Source organism: Hydractinia symbiolongicarpus, chromosome 12 (genome assembly GCF_029227915.1).
Source record: "Hydractinia symbiolongicarpus strain clone_291-10 chromosome 12, HSymV2.1, whole genome shotgun sequence".
In the NCBI taxonomy this organism is placed as follows: domain Eukaryota; kingdom Metazoa; phylum Cnidaria; class Hydrozoa; order Anthoathecata; family Hydractiniidae; genus Hydractinia; species Hydractinia symbiolongicarpus.
In genome coordinates, this window is record NC_079886.1 from 4408870 (window position 1) to 4425932 (window position 17063).

General features: G+C 38.2%; 1 protein-coding gene across 1 annotated transcript in view; it reads left to right on the forward strand.

Annotated features, from left to right (window-relative positions):
• The first annotated feature begins 980 nt into the window (after positions 1-980).
• LOC130622378 (uncharacterized) overlaps positions 981-17063 on the forward strand; it is a 52476-nt gene continuing 36393 nt past the window's right edge. The window contains exons 1-4 of the mRNA XM_057437834.1: positions 981-1211; positions 1308-1598; positions 1698-1934; positions 1992-2478. Of these exons, the coding sequence (XP_057293817.1) occupies positions 981-1211; positions 1308-1598; positions 1698-1934; positions 1992-2478 (1246 nt within the window). The remainder of the gene's footprint in view (positions 1212-1307; positions 1599-1697; positions 1935-1991; positions 2479-17063) is intronic.

Consider the following 17063-nt stretch of genomic DNA (forward strand, 5'->3'; position numbering starts at 1 on the left):
GTCTTTCCGGTTTCCCGAGTGAGATGAAAAGGGATGAGCACTTTGAGTATTGCAAGGATAATGATGCTGCTAAGGTTCAACTCCCCAAAGAGGGTACCACTCTAACCTTCAGCGATGGTAAGTTTCAGCTCAAGGTCCCATTCATCATGTATGCTGATTTCGAGGCTTTTACACAAGAATTGCCGGAGGATGAGAGAAAAGGCGGATCATCAACCGAGAAAGTCGGTAAGCATGTCCCAACCGGATTCTGTTGTTATAGTAAATATGCTCATGGTGACGTTCCCAACCCTCTTAATCTTTATCGCGGTGAGGACTGTGTTACGCGTTTTGTGGATCATGTGGTTTCCGAGGCGGAAAGGTTATATAACATGTTTCCTCAGAAAGAAATGGATCCACTGACGGATGAGGAGCGTGACGGTTTCAATAGAGCCGAGGTGTGCCACATTTGCATGAAGGAATTTGATGACAAGGATGACATCAAGGTTAGGGATCACTGTCATTTCACCGGTAAGTTTCGTGGAGCCGCTCATCAGGGGTGTAATCTGCGGTATAAGGTACCTAATTATATCCCGGTTGTCTTCCACAATCTGAGCGGATATGATGCGCATTTATTCATTAAGGAGCTTGCAAGGAAGTACGGAGAGGATGGTATGGATGTAATCGCAGAGAATAAGGAGAAATATATCTCTTTCTCGACCGATGTTAAGGTTGGTGAATACATCGACAAAAATGGTGAGACTAAGGACAGGAAGATAAAGCTGAGATTCATCGATTCATTTAGATTTATGTCAAGCGGCCTAAGCTCTCTGGCTGACAACCTATCAGATGATCAGTGCAAAAACCTTCGAAAATTCTTCAATGGTGACGAATTCAACATAATGAGAAGGAAGGGTGTATACCCATATGAGTATGTTAACTCATTCGATAGGTTTAATGAAACTGAGCTCCCGTCAAAGGATGATTTCTACAGCAAGCTGAACATGAGTCACATCAGTGATGCCGATTATGCACATGCCCAGAAGGTGTGGAAGGACATGAAGGTTGGGAATATGGGCATTTATCACGACATCTATCTCAAGACAGATGTTCTATTGCTCGCTGATGTGTTTGAGACATTCAGAGAGACGTGTTCCAGATACTACGAACTAGATCCCGCGCATTTCTACACAACTCCCGGATTAACCTGGCAAGCATGTCTGAAAAAGACCAAGGTTAGTCTACATCTATTGTCGGATATGGAGATGGTCATGTTCATTGAGAGTGGTATTAGGGGTGGATTGTGTCAGGCTGTCCACCGCCACGCCAAGGCCAACAATAAGTATATGGGTGACTTGTACAATCCACCTGATGGCTCTGACATGGATATTTTTGAGCGGCAGGAAATGGCTAAAACCAGACCTATAGTGAAAACAAAAATGAGATACTTGAGGTACTGGATAATGAAACATGCACCTAGGACGATCAGGCTGAAAATCAGTAAAGCCTACAGAGCCATGAAGGACAAGGTCATGAGTTTGTATGAAAAGTCATGTTGGGGACCAACCACACCGAAAGAGGGGAAACAATATACCACCAAAGCCACCAAGGTCGGGAGGAAGGTCAGGAGGAAGGAGGTTAATAGCTATCTTCAGTACCTAGATGCAAATAATTTGTACGGCTGGGCCATGATTCAGAAGATGCCGACCGGGGGGTTTGAGTGGGTTGATGACACGGTTTCTGATTTCACATCCGAACTGATTTCGCAATTAGCTGAGGAAGATGGTGAAGAGGGGTACATCCTTGAGGTCGATGTGAGCTATCCGCGGGAGCTTCATGATTCTCATAGCGACCTTCCTTTCATGCCCGAGAGGAAGGAGATTAATGGCGTCGAGAAGCTGACGCCATGTCTTTCTGATAAGACGAAATATATCACTCATATCCGTGCGCTTGCTCAAGCGTTGAAGCATGGTCTTGTTCTTGAGAAGGTTCATAGGGTCTTGAGATTTAATCAGAGTGCGTGGCTGAAGTCATACATCGACTTCAATACACGGCTGCGCACGGAGTCGAAGAATGACTTTGAGAAGGACTTTTTCAAGCTGATGAACAATTCGTTCTTTGGTAAGGCAATGGAGAATCAGCGTAAACACAAAGATATACGCTTGGCTACGAAGAAGGAACAGTATGAGAAGCTGGTGATGAAGCCCAACTTCAAGGGTAGCACATGGTTCTCAGAAACACTGATGGGTGTTGAAATGTCCAAGATAAAGATCAAAATGAATAAGCCGATATACCTGGGACTGGCAATTCTCGACATGTCCAAGATGATTATGTACGAGTTTCACTATGATTACATGAAGCCGAAATATGGTGATGACGTGAAACTGTGTTACATGGATACTGATTCATTCGTATACCACATCAAAACCAACGACTTTTACAAAGATATCGCCGATGATGTGTCTGCTAGATTTGACACATCGGGGTATGATAAGGAAGATGGTAGACCTCTACCATTAGGTTTGAATAAAAAGATCATTGGGCTGATGAAGGACGAGTTGGGTGGTAAGGTGATGACCGAGTTTGTGGCTCTAAGAGCGAAGACGTACGCATACAAACAGCTATGTGGTAGGGAGGATAAGAGGTGCAAGGGGGTCAAGAAGTGTGTGGTAAGGAAGACCATAGGTTTCGATGATTATAAGAGATGCCTGTTGGAGGGTGAAAATGTTTACAGAGAACAGATGACCTTCAGATCGATTAAGCACGATGTCCACACGATAAAAACAAATAAACTCGCGCTCAATGCGGATGATGATAAGCGCATAATTTTGGATGATGGTATTACCACACTAGCAAGAGGACATTATAGACACACATAACACTATAAATTATAAGGCACGACAGATGAGGGTGGGTAGGGACCCATGGGGAGGGGAGGGGGCCCGGGGGACACGGCGGGGGTTGGGGGGTTGGGGCGGATCCGGACATTCGTAGGTGCTAACGGATTTTATAGACTCTTCTATCGTTGATTTGACGTGGATGGCCTATAATTTGACGTGGAATGGTAAAGTGCCAACGGGGTCTGTCCTAACATCCGCCTTTTCCTATCTCTATATAAGTCATTTTTTACTGTGGGTCCAATCCTAGCCGTTATCGCACGCCGAAGAAATAGAGACAGTTTCAAAGACTACATTTCATTGACTTTCTAACGGTATCAGTCCGTGTCAGTTACAACGGTTGCGTCACATATTCGTGCCAACATGAATTTAGCGATATTTTTCTGATATTACTAGGTTGCATCGCTTTTAACAGTGAAACGATTGACTGTGGGATTTAATTGAACTGATTTTGGACTGTGACCTTACAAATGTGATGAATAGACAATTGGACTCCATGAAATAACACTCTTCTTAAATTGGCATGATTGCCGGTACTCAGCGATTACACTGGGCGCTGTAGTAGCGCTTCAATTAACTTTATAAATGTGATAATTGAGACAATTGGACTCCACGAAATAACATTATTCTGAATTTGACATGATTGCTAGAACTCAGCGATTACACTGGGCGCTGTGGTAGCGCGTCATTTTAAAATTTAGAGAAATAAGTCCTTTCTTACTGCGGGACCAATCCTAGCTGTTAGCGCGCGCTGAAAAAATAGTGACAGTTTCAAGAACTACATTTCATTGACTTTCTACCTGTATTAGTCCGTTTGAGTTTCAACGGTTGGGTCACGTAATCGTACAAACATGAATTTTGCAATATTTTTCTGATATTACTAGGTTGCATCGCTTATAACAGTGAAGCGATTTACTGTGGGATTTAAATGAACTGATTTTGAACTGTGACCTTATAAATGTGATAATTGAGACAATTGGGCTCCAAGAAATAACAATGTTCTGAATTTGACATGATTGCTAGAACTCAACGATTACACTGGGCGCTGTGGTAGCGCTTCATTTAAAAATGCAGATAAATAAGTCATTTTTCACTGTAGGACCAGTCCTAGCCGTTATGGCACGCTGAAGAAATAGAGACAGTTTCAAAAACTACATTTCATTGACTTTCTAACGGTATCAGTCCGTTTCCGTTACAGCGGTTGCGTCACATATTCGTGCCAACATGTATTTAGCGATATTTTTCTGATATTACTAGGTTGCATCCCTTTTAACAGTGAAACGATTGACTGTGGGACTTACTTGAACTGATTTTGGACTTTAACTTTTTAAATGTGACAATTGAAACAATTGGACTCCATGCAATAACATTCTTCTTAAATTCGCATGATTGACGGAACTCAGCGATTACACTGGGCGCTGTGGTAGCACTTCATTTAAAAATGTAGATAAATAAGTCATTTTTTACTGTGGTACCAATCCTAGCCGCTATCGCACGCCGAAGAAGTTGAGACATTTTCAAAAACTACATTTCATTGACTTTTTAACGGTGTCAGCCCATTTGAGTTACAACAGTTGGGTCACATTTTTGTACCAACATGTATTTAGCGATATTTTTCTGGTATTACTAGGTTGCATCGCTTTTAAAAGTGAAACGATTGACTGTGGGACTTAATTGAAGTGATTTTGGACTGTGACCTTACAAATGTGATGAATGAGACAATTGGACTCCATGAAATAACACTCTTCTTAAATTGGCATGATTGCCGGTACTCAGCGATTACACTGGGCGCTGTGGTAGCGCTTCATTTAAAAATGCAGATAAATAATTCATTTTTTACTGTAGGACCAATCCTAGCCGTTATCGCACGCTGAAGAAATAGAGACAGTTTCAAAAACTACATTTCATTGACTTTCTAACGGTATCAGTTCGTTTCTGTTAAAACAGTTGCGTCACATATTCGTGCAAACATGTATTTAGCGATATTTTTCTGATATTACTAGGTTGCATCGTTTTTAACAGTGAAACGATTGACTGTGGGACATACTTGAACTGATTTTGGACTTTAACTTTATAAATGTGATAATTGAGACAATTGGACTCCACGAAATAACATTATTCTGAATTTGACATGATTGCTAGATTTCAGCGATGACACTGGGTGCTGTGGTAGCGCGTCATTTAAAAATTTAGATAAATAAGTCCTTTCTTATTGCGGGACCAATCCTAGCTGTTAGCGCGCGCTGAAAAAATAGTGACAGTTTCAAGAACTACATTTCATTGACTTTCTACCTGTATTAGTCCGTTTGAGTTTCAACGGTTGGGTCACGTAATCGTACAAACATGTATTTTGCAATATTTTTCTGATATTACTAGGTTGCATCGCTTATAACAGTGAAGCGAATGACTGTGGGATTTAATTAAACTGATTTTGAACTGTGACCTTGTGAATTTGATAAATGATACAATTGGACCCCAAGAAATAACATTCTTTTTAAATGGACATGGTTGCCGGAACTCAGCATTTACACTGGGAACTGTGGTAGCGTTTCATTTAAAAACTTAGATAAATAAGTCATTTTTTACTGTAGGACCAATCCTAGCCGTTAGCGGGAGGTAAAGAAATAGAGACAGTTTTAAAAACTACATTTCATTGATTTTCAAACGGTACCAGTCTGCTTCAGTTACAACGGTTGCGTCACATATTGGTACCAACATGTATTTAGCGATAGTGTTCTCATACTACTAAGTTGCATCGCTTTTAACAGTGAAACGATTGATTGTGGGACTTAATTGAACTGATTTTGGAATATGAGCATATAAATGTGATAAATGACACAAGTAGACTCCAAGAAATAACATTCTTCTTAATTTGTCATGATTGCCCGAACTCAGCCATTGCACTGGGCGCTGTGGTAGCGTTTCAGTTAAAAATTTAGATAAATAAGTCATTTTTTACTGTGGAAGCAATCGTAGCCGTTAGCGGGCGTTGAAGAAATGGAGACAGTTTCAAAAACTACATATAATTGAATTTCTAACGGCATCAGTCCGTTTCAGTTACAACGGTTGCGTCACATATTCGTACTAACTTGTATTTAGCGATAATTTTCTGATATTACTAGGTTGCATCGCTTTTAACAGTGAAACAATTCACTGTGGGACTTAATTCAACTGATTTTGGAGTTTGACCTTATAATTGTGATAAATGAGACAATTGGATTCCAAGAAATAAAATTCTTCTTAATTTGGCATGATTGCTGAAACTCAGCGATAACACTGGGCGCTCCGTTAGCGATTTAATTACAAATTTAGATAAATGAGTCATTTTTTACTGTCGGACCAATCCTAGCCGCTATCGCTCGCCGAAGAAGTTGAAACATTTTCAAAAACTAAATTTCATTGACTTTCTAACGGTATCAGTCTGTTTCAGTTACAACACTTGGGTCACATTTTCGTACCAACATGGATTTAGCGATATTTTTTTGATATTACTAGGTTGCATCGCTTTTAACAGTGAAACGATTGACTGTTGGACTTAATTGAACTGATTTTGTACTGTGACCTGACAAATGTGATGAATGAGACAATTGGACTCCATGAATAAACATTCTACTTAAATTGGCATGATTGCTGGTTTTCAGCGATTACACTGGGCGCTGTTGTAGAACTTCATTTAAAAATGCAGATAAATAAGTCATTTTTTACTGTAGGACCAATCCTAACCGTTATGGCACGCTGAAGGAATCGAGACAGTTTCAAAAACTACATTTCATTGACTTTCTAACGGTATCAGTCCGTTTCTGTTACAACGGTTGCGTCACATATTTGTACCAACATGTATTTAGCGATATTTTTCTGATATTACTACGTTGCATCCCTTTTAACAGTGAAACGATTGACTGTGGGACTTACTTGAACTGATTTTGGACTTTAACTTTTTAAATGTGACAATTGAAACAATTGGACTCCATGCAATAACATTCTTCTTAAATTCGCATGATTGACGGAACTCACCGATTACACTGGGCGCTGTGGTAGCGCTTCATTTAAAAATGTAGATAAATAAGTCATTTTTTACTGTGGTACCAATCCTAGCCGCTATCGCACGCCGAAGAAGTTGAGACATTTTCAAAAACTACATTTCATTGACTTTTTCACGGTGTCAGCCCATTTGAGTTACAACAGTTGGGTCACATTTTTGTACCAACATGTATTTAGCGATATTTTTCTGGTATTACTAGGGTGCATCGCTTATAACAGTGAAACGATTGACTGTGGGACTTAATTGAAGTGATTTTGGACTGTGACCTTACAAATGTGATGAATGAGACAATTGGACTGCATGCAATAACATTCTTCTTAAATTGGCATGATTGACGGAACTCAGCGATTACACTGGGCGCTGTGGTAGCGCTTCATTTAAAAACGTAGATATATATATAAGTCATTTTTTACTGTGGGATCAATCCTAGGCGCTATCGCTCGCAGAAGAAATTGAGACATTTTCAAAAACTAAATTTCATTGACTTTCTAACGGTATAAGTCCGTCTCAGTTACAACGCTTGGGTCACATTTTCGTGCCAACATGTATTTAGCGATATTTTCCTGATATTACTAGGTTGCATCGCTTTTAACAGTGAAACGATTGACTGTGGGACTTAATTGAACTGATTTTGTACTGTGACCTGACAAATGTGAGGAATGAGACAATTGGACTGCATGAAATAACATTCTTCTTAAATTGGCATGATTGCCGGTACTCAGCGATTACACTGGGCCATGTGGTAGCGCTTCATTTAAAAATGCAGATAAATAAGTCATTTTTTACTGTAGGACCAATCCTAGCCGTTATGGCACGCTGAAGAAATAGAGACAGTTTCAAAAACTACATTTCATTGACTTTCTAACGGTACCAGTCCGTTTCTGTTACAACGGTTGCGTCATATATTTGTACCAACATGTATTTAGCGATATTTTTTTGACATTTCTACGTTGCATCCCTTTTAACAGTGAAACGATTGACTGTGGGACTTACTTGAACTGATTTTGGACTTTAACTTTTTAAATGTGATAATTGAAACAATTGGACTCCATGCAATAACATTCTTCTTAAATTGGCATGATTGACGGAACTCAGCGATTACACTGGGCGCTGTGGTAGCGCTTCATTTAAAAACGTAGATATATATATAAGTCATTTTTTACTGTGGGATCAATCCTAGGCGCTATCGCTCGCAGAAGAAATTGAGACATTTTCAAAAACTAAATTTCATTGACTTTCTAACGGTATAAGTCCGTCTCAGTTACAACGCTTGGGTCACATTTTCGTGCCAACATGTATTTAGCGATATTTTCCTGATATTACTAGGTTGCATCGCTTTTAACAGTGAAACGATTGACTGTGGGACTTAATTGAACTGATTTTGTACTGTGACCTGACAAATGTGAGGAATGAGACAATTGGACTGCATGAAATAACATTCTTCTTAAATTGGCATGATTGCCGGTACTCAGCGATTACACTGGGCCATGTGGTAGCGCTTCATTTAAAAATGCAGATAAATAAGTCATTTTTTACTGTAGGACCAATCCTAGCCGTTATGGCACGCTGAAGAAATAGAGACAGTTTCAAAAACTACATTTCATTGACTTTCTAACGGTACCAGTCCGTTTCTGTTACAACGGTTGCGTCACATATTTGTACCAACATGTATTTAGCGATATTTTTTTGACATTTCTACGTTGCATCCCTTTTAACAGTGAAACGATTGACTGTGGGACTTACTTGAACTGATTTTGGACTTTAACTTTTTAAATGTGATAATTGAAACAATTGGACTCCATGCAATAACATTCTTCTTAAATTGGCATGATTGACGGAACTCAGCGATTACACTGGGCGCTGTGGTAGCACGTCAATTAAAAATGTAGATATATATAAGTCATTTTTTACTGTGGGACCAATCCTAGGCGCTATCGCTCGCAGAAGAAATTGAGACATTTTCAAAAACTAAATTTCATTGACTTTCTAACGGTATAAGTCCGTCTCAGTTACAACGCTTGGGTCACATTTTCGTGCCAACATGTATTTAGCGATATTTTCCTGATATTACTAGGTTGCATCGCTTTTAACAGTGAAACGATTGACTGTGGGACTTAATTGAACTGATTTTGTACTGTGACCTGACAAATGTGAGGAATGAGACAATTGGACTGCATGAAATAACATTCTTCTTAAATTGGTATGATTGCCGGTACTCAGCGATTACACTGGGCGCTGTGGTAGCGCTTCATTTAAAAATGCAGATAAATAAGTCATTTTTTACTGTAGGACCAATCCTAGCCGTTATGGCGCGCTGAAAAAATAGTGACAGTTTCAAGAACTACATTTCATGGACTTTCTACCTGTATTAGTCCGTTTGAGTTTTAACGGTTGGGTCACATATTTGTACCAACATGTATTTAGCGATATTTTTCTGATATTACTACGTTGCATCCTTTTAACAGTGAAACGATTGACTGTGGGACTTACTTGAACTGATTTTGGACTTTAACTTTTTAAATGTGACAATTGAAACAATTGGACTCCATGCAATAACATTCTTCTTAAATTCGCATGATTGACGGAACTCACCGATTACACTGGGCGCTGTGGTAGCGCTTCATTTAAAAATGTAGATAAATAAGTCATTTTTTACTGTGGTACCAATCCTAGCCGCTATCGCACGCCGAAGAAGTTGAGACATTTTCAAAAACTACATTTCATTGACTTTTTCACGGTGTCAGCCCATTTGAGTTACAACAGTTGGGTCACATTTTTGTACCAACATGTATTTAGCGATATTTTTCTGGTATTACTAGGGTGCATCGCTTATAACAGTGAAACGATTGACTGTGGGACTTAATTGAAGTGATTTTGGACTGTGACCTTACAAATGTGATGAATGAGACAATTGGACTCCATGAAATAACACTCTTCTTAAATTGGCATGATTGCCGGTACTCAGCGATTACACTGGGCGCTGTGGTAGCGCTTCATTTAAAAATGCAGATAAATAATTCATTTTTTACTGTAGGACCAATCCTAGCCGTTATCGCACGCAGAAGAAATAGAGACAGTTTCAAAAACTACATTTCATTGACTTTCTAACGGTATCAGTTCGTTTGAGTTACAACGGTTGCGTCACATATTCGTGCCAACATGTATTTAGCGATATTTTTCTGATATTACTAGGTTGCATCGTTTTTAACAGTGAAACGATTGACTGTGGGATATACTTGAACTGATTTTCGACTTTAACTTTATAAATGTGATAATTGAGACAATTGGACTCCACGAAATAACATTATTCTGAATTTGACATGATTGCTAGATTTCAGCGATTACACTGGGCGCTGTGGTAGCGCGTCATTTAAAAATTTAGATAAATAAGTCCTTTCTTACTGCGGGACCAATCCTAGCTGTTAGCGCGCGCTGAAAAAATAGTGACAGTTTCAAGAACTACATTTCATTGACTTTCTACCTGTATTAGTCCGTTTGAGTTTCAACGGTTGGGTCACGTAATCGTACAAACATGTATTTTGCAATATTTTTCTGATATTACTAGGTTGCATCGCTTATAACAGTGAAGCGATTTACTGTGGGATTTAATTAAACTGATTTTGAACTGTGACCTTATAAATGTGATAAATGATACAATTGGACCCCAAGAAATAACATTCTTTTTAAATGGACATGATTGCCGGAACTCACTATTTACACTGGGAACTGTGGTAGCGTTTCATTTAAAAACTTAGATAAATAAGTCATTTTTTACTGTAGGACCAATCCTAGCCGTTAGCGGGAGGTAAAGAAATAGAGACAGTTTTAAAAACTACATTTCATTGATTTTCAAACGGTACCAGTCCGCTTCAGTTACAACGGTTGCGTCACATATTGGTACCAACATGTATTTAGCGATAGTGTTCTCATACTACTAAGTTGCATCGCTTTTAACAGTGAAACAATTGATTTTGGGACTTAATTGAACTGATTTTGGAATATGAGCATATAAATGTGATAAATGACACAAGTAGACTCCAAGAAATAACATTCTTTTTAATTTGTCATGATTGCCCGAACTCAGCCATTGCACTGGGCGCTGTGGTAGCGTTTCAGTTAAAAATTTAGATAAATAAGTCATTTTTTACTGTGGGAGCAATCGTAGCCGTTAGCGGGCGGTGAAGAAATGGAGACAGTTTCAAAAACTACATATCATTGAATTTCTAACGGCATCAGTCCGTTTCAGTTACAACGGTTGCGTCACATATTCGTACCAACTTGTATTTAGCGATAATTTTCTGATATTACTAGGTTGCATCGCTTTTAACAATGAAACAATTCACTGTGGGATTTAATTAAACTGATTTTGAACTGTGACCTTATAAATGTGATAAATGATACAATTGGACCCCAAGAAATAACATTCTTTTTAAATGGACATGGTTGCCGGAACTCAGCATTTACACTGGGAACTGTGGTAGCGTTTCATTTAAAAACTTAGATAAATAAGTCATTTTTTACTGTAGGACCAATCCTAGCCGTTAGCGGGAGGTAAAGAAATAGAGACAGTTTTAAAAACTACATTTCATTGATTTTCAAACGGTACCAGTCCGCTTCAGTTACAACGGTTGCGTCACATATTGGTACCAACATGTATTTAGCGATAGTGTTCTCATACTACTAAGTTTCATCGCTTTTAACAGTGAAACGATTGATTGTGGGACTTAATTGAACTGATTTTGGAATATGAGCATATAAATGTGATAAATGACACAAGTAGACTCCAAGAAATAACATTCTTTTTAATTTGTCATGATTGCCCGAACTCAGCCATTGCACTGGGCGCTGTGGTAGCGTTTCAGTTAAAAATTTAGATAAATAAGTCATTTTTTACTGTGGGGGCAATCGTAGCCGTTAGCAGGCGGTGAAGAAATGGAGACAGTTTCAAAAACTACATATCATTGAATTTCTAACGGCATCAGTCCGTTTCAGTTACAACGGTTGCGTCACATATTCGTACCAACTTGTATTTAGCGATAATTTTCTGATATTACTAGGTTGCATCGCTTTTAACAGTGAAACAATTCACTGTGGGACTTAATTCAACTGATTTTGGAGTTTGACGTTATAATTGTGATAAATGAGACAATTGGATTCCAAGAAATAAAATTCTTCTTAATTTGGCATGATTGCTGAAACTCAGCGATAACACTGGGCGCTCCGTTAGCGATTTAATTACAAATTTAGATAAATGAGTCATTTTTTACTGTGGGACCAATCCTAGCCGCTATCGCTCGCCGAAGAGGTTGAGACATTTTCAAAAACTAAATTTCATTGACTTTCTAACGGTATCAGTCTGTTTCAGTTACAACACTTGGGTCACCTTTTTGTACCAACATGGATTTAGCGATATTTTTTTGATATTACTAGGTTGCATCGCTTTTAACAGTGAAACGATTGACTGTTGGACTTAATTGAACTGATTTTGTACTGTGACCTGACAAATGTGATGAATGAGACAATTGGACTCCAAGAAATAACAATGTTCTCAATTTGACATGATTGCTAGAACTCAGCGATTACACTGGGCGCTGTGGTAGCGCTTCATTTAAAAATGCAGATAAATAAGTCATTTTTTACTGTAGGACCAAACCTAACCGTTATGGCACGCTGAAGAAATAGAGACAGTTTCAAAAACTACATTTCATTGACTTTCTAACAGTATCAGTCCGTTTCTGTTACAACGGTTGCGTCACATATTTGTACCAACATGTATTTAGCGATATTTTTCTGATATTACTACGTTGCATCCCTTTTAACAGTGAACAATTGACTGTGGGACTTACTTGAACTGATTTTGGACTTTAACTTTTTAAATGTGATAATTGAAACAATTGGACTGCATGCAATAACATTCTTCTTAAATTGGCATGATTGACGGAACTCAGCGGTTACACTCGGCGCTGTGGTAGCGCTTCATTTAAAAATGTAGATATATATTAGTCATTTTTTACTGTGGGACCAATCCTAGGCGCTATCGCTCGCAGAAGAATTTGAGACATTTTCAAAAACTACATTTCATGGACTTTCTACCTGTATTAGTCCGTTTGAGTTTTAACGGTTGGGTCACATATTTGTACCAACATGTATTTAGCGATATTTTTCTGATATTACTACGTTGCATCCTTTTAACAGTGAAACGATTGACTGTGGGACTTACTTGAACTGATTTTGGACTTTAACTTTTTAAATGTGACAATTGAAACAATTGGACTCCATGCAATAACATTCTTCTTAAATTCGCATGATTGACGGAACTCACCGATTACACTGGGCGCTGTGGTAGCGCTTCATTTAAAAATGTAGATAAATAAGTCATTTTTTACTGTGGTACCAATCCTAGCCGCTATCGCACGCCGAAGAAGTTGAGACATTTTCAAAAACTACATTTCATTGACTTTTTCACGGTGTCAGCCCATTTGAGTTACAACAGTTGGGTCACATTTTTGTACCAACATGTATTTAGCGATATTTTTCTGGTATTACTAGGGTGCATCGCTTATAACAGTGAAACGATTGACTGTGGGACTTAATTGAAGTGATTTTGGACTGTGACCTTACAAATGTGATGAATGAGACAATTGGACTCCATGAAATAACACTCTTCTTAAATTGGCATGATTGCCGGTACTCAGCGATTACACTGGGCGCTGTGGTAGCGGTTCATTTAAAAATGCAGATAAATAATTCATTTTTTACTGTAGGACCAATCCTAGCCGTTATCGCACGCTGAAGAAATAGAGACAGTTTCAAAAACTACATTTCATTGACTTTCTAACGGTATCAGTTCGTTTGAGTTACAACGGTTGCGTCACATATTCGTGCCAACATGTATTTAGCGATATTTTTCTGATATTACTAGGTTGCATCGTTTTTAACAGTGAAACGATTGACTGTGGGATATACTTGAACTGATTTTCGACTTTAACTTTATAAATGTGATAATTGAGACAATTGGACTCCACGAAATAACATTATTCTGAATTTGACATGATTGCTAGATTTCAGCGATTACACTGGGCGCTGTGGTAGCGCGTCATTTAAAAATTTAGATAAATAAGTCCTTTCTTACTGCGGGACCAATCCTAGCTGTTAGCGCGCGCTGAAAAAATAGTGACAGTTTCAAGAACTACATTTCATTGACTTTCTACCTGTATTAGTCCGTTTGAGTTTCAACGGTTGGGTCACGTAATCGTACAAACATGTATTTTGCAATATTTTTCTGATATTACTAGGTTGCATCGCTTATAACAGTGAAGCGATTTACTGTGGGATTTAATTAAACTGATTTTGAACTGTGACCTTATAAATGTGATAAATGATACAATTGGACCCCAAGAAATAACATTCTTTTTAAATGGACATGATTGCCGGAACTCACTATTTACACTGGGAACTGTGGTAGCGTTTCATTTAAAAACTTAGATAAATAAGTCATTTTTTACTGTAGGACCAATCCTAGCCGTTAGCGGGAGGTAAAGAAATAGAGACAGTTTTAAAAACTACATTTCATTGATTTTCAAACGGTACCAGTCCGCTTCAGTTACAACGGTTGCGTCACATATTGGTACCAACATGTATTTAGCAATAGTGTTCTCATACTACTAAGTTGCATCGCTTTTAACAGTGAAACAATTGATTTTGGGACTTAACTGAACTGATTTTGGAATATGAGCATATAAATGTGATAAATGACACAAGTAGACTCCAAGAAATAACATTCTTTTTAATTTGTCATGATTGCCCGAACTCAGCCATTGCACTGGGCGCTGTGGTAGCGTTTCAGTTAAAAATTTAGATAAATAAGTCATTTTTTACTGTGGGAGCAATCGTAGCCGTTAGCGGGCGGTGAAGAAATGGAGACAGTTTCAAAAACTACATATCATTGAATTTCTAACGGCATCAGTCCGTTTCAGTTACAACGGTTGCGTCACATATTCGTACCAACTTGTATTTAGCGATAATTTTCTGATATTACTAGGTTGCATCGCTTTTAACAGTGAAACAATTCACTGTGGGATTTAATTAAACTGATTTTGAACTGTGACCTTATAAATGTGATAAATGATACAATTGGACCCCAAGAAATAACATTCTTTTTAAATGGACATGGTTGCCGGAACTCAGCATTTACACTGGGAATTGTGGTAGCGTTTCATTTAAAAACTTAGATAAATAAGTCATTTTTTACTGTAGGACCAATCCTAGCCGTTAGCGGGAGGTAAAGAAATAGAGACAGTTTTAAAAACTACATTTCATTGATTTTCAAACGGTACCAGTCCGCTTCAGTTACAACGGTTGCGTCACATATTGGTACCAACATGTATTTAGCGATAGTGTTCTCATACTACTAAGTTTCATCGCTTTTAACAGTGAAACGATTGATTGTGGGACTTAATTGAACTGATTTTGGAATATGAGCATATAAATGTGATAAATGACACAAGTAGACTCCAAGAAATAACATTCTTTTTAATTTGTCATGATTGCCCGAACTCAGCCATTGCACTGGGCGCTGTGGTAGCGTTTCAGTTAAAAATTTAGATAAATAAGTCATTTTTTACTGTGGGGGCAATCGTAGCCGTTAGCAGGCGGTGAAGAAATGGAGACAGTTTCAAAAACTACATATCATTGAATTTCTAACGGCATCAGTCCGTTTCAGTTACAACGGTTGCGTCACATATTCGTACCAACTTGTATTTAGCGATAATTTTCTGATATTACTAGGTTGCATCGCTTTTAACAGTGAAACAATTCACTGTGGGACTTAATTCAACTGATTTTGGAGTTTGACGTTATAATTGTGATAAATGAGACAATTGGATTCCAAGAAATAAAATTCTTCTTAATTTGGCATGATTGCTGAAACTCAGCGATAACACTGGGCGCTCCGTTAGCGATTTAATTACAAATTTAGATAAATGAGTCATTTTTTACTGTGGGACCAATCCTAGCCGCTATCGCTCGCCGAAGAGGTTGAGACATTTTCAAAAACTAAATTTCATTGACTTTCTAACGGTATCAGTCTGTTTCAGTTACAACACTTGGGTCACCTTTTTGTACCAACATGGATTTAGCGATATTTTTTTGATATTACTAGGTTGCATCGCTTTTAACAGTGAAACGATTGATTGTGGGACTTAATTGAACTGATTTTGTACTGTGACCTGACAAATGTGATGAATGAGACAATTGGACTCCAAGAAATAACAATGTTCTCAATTTGACATGATTGCTAGAACTCAGCGATTACACTGGGCGCTGTGGTAGCGCTTCATTTAAAAATGCAGATAAATAAGTCATTTTTTACTGTAGGACCAAACCTAACCGTTATGGCACGCTGAAGAAATAGAGACAGTTTCAAAAACTACATTTCATTGACTTTCTAACAGTATCAGTCCGTTTCTGTTACAACGGTTGCGTCACATATTTGTACCAACATGTATTTAGCGATATTTTTCTGATATTACTACGTTGCATCCCTTTTAACAGTGAACAATTGACTGTGGGACTTACTTGAACTGATTTTGGACTTTAACTTTTTAAATGTGATAATTGAAACAATTGGACTGCATGCAATAACATTCTTCTTAAATTGGCATGATTGACGGAACTCAGCGGTTACACTCGGCGCTGTGGTAGCGCTTCATTTAAAAATGTAGATATATATTAGTCATTTTTTACTGTGGGACCAATCCTAGGCGCTATCGCTCGCAGAAGAATTTGAGACATTTTCAAAAACTAAATTTCATTGACTTTCTAACGGTATAAGTCCGTCTCAGTTACAACGCTTGGGTCACATTTTCGTGCCAACATGTATTTAGCGATATTTTCCTGATATTACTAGGTTGCATCGCTTTCAACAGTAAAACGATTGACTGTGGGACTTAATTGAACTGATTTTGTACTGTGACCTGACAAATGTGAGGAATGAGACAATTGGACTGCATGAAATAACATTCTTCTTAAATTGGCATGATTGTCGGAACTCAGTGATTTCACTGGGCGCTGTGGTACCGCGTTATTTAAAAATGTAGATATATAAGTCATTTTTTACTGTGGGTCCAATCCCAGCCGTTATCGCACGC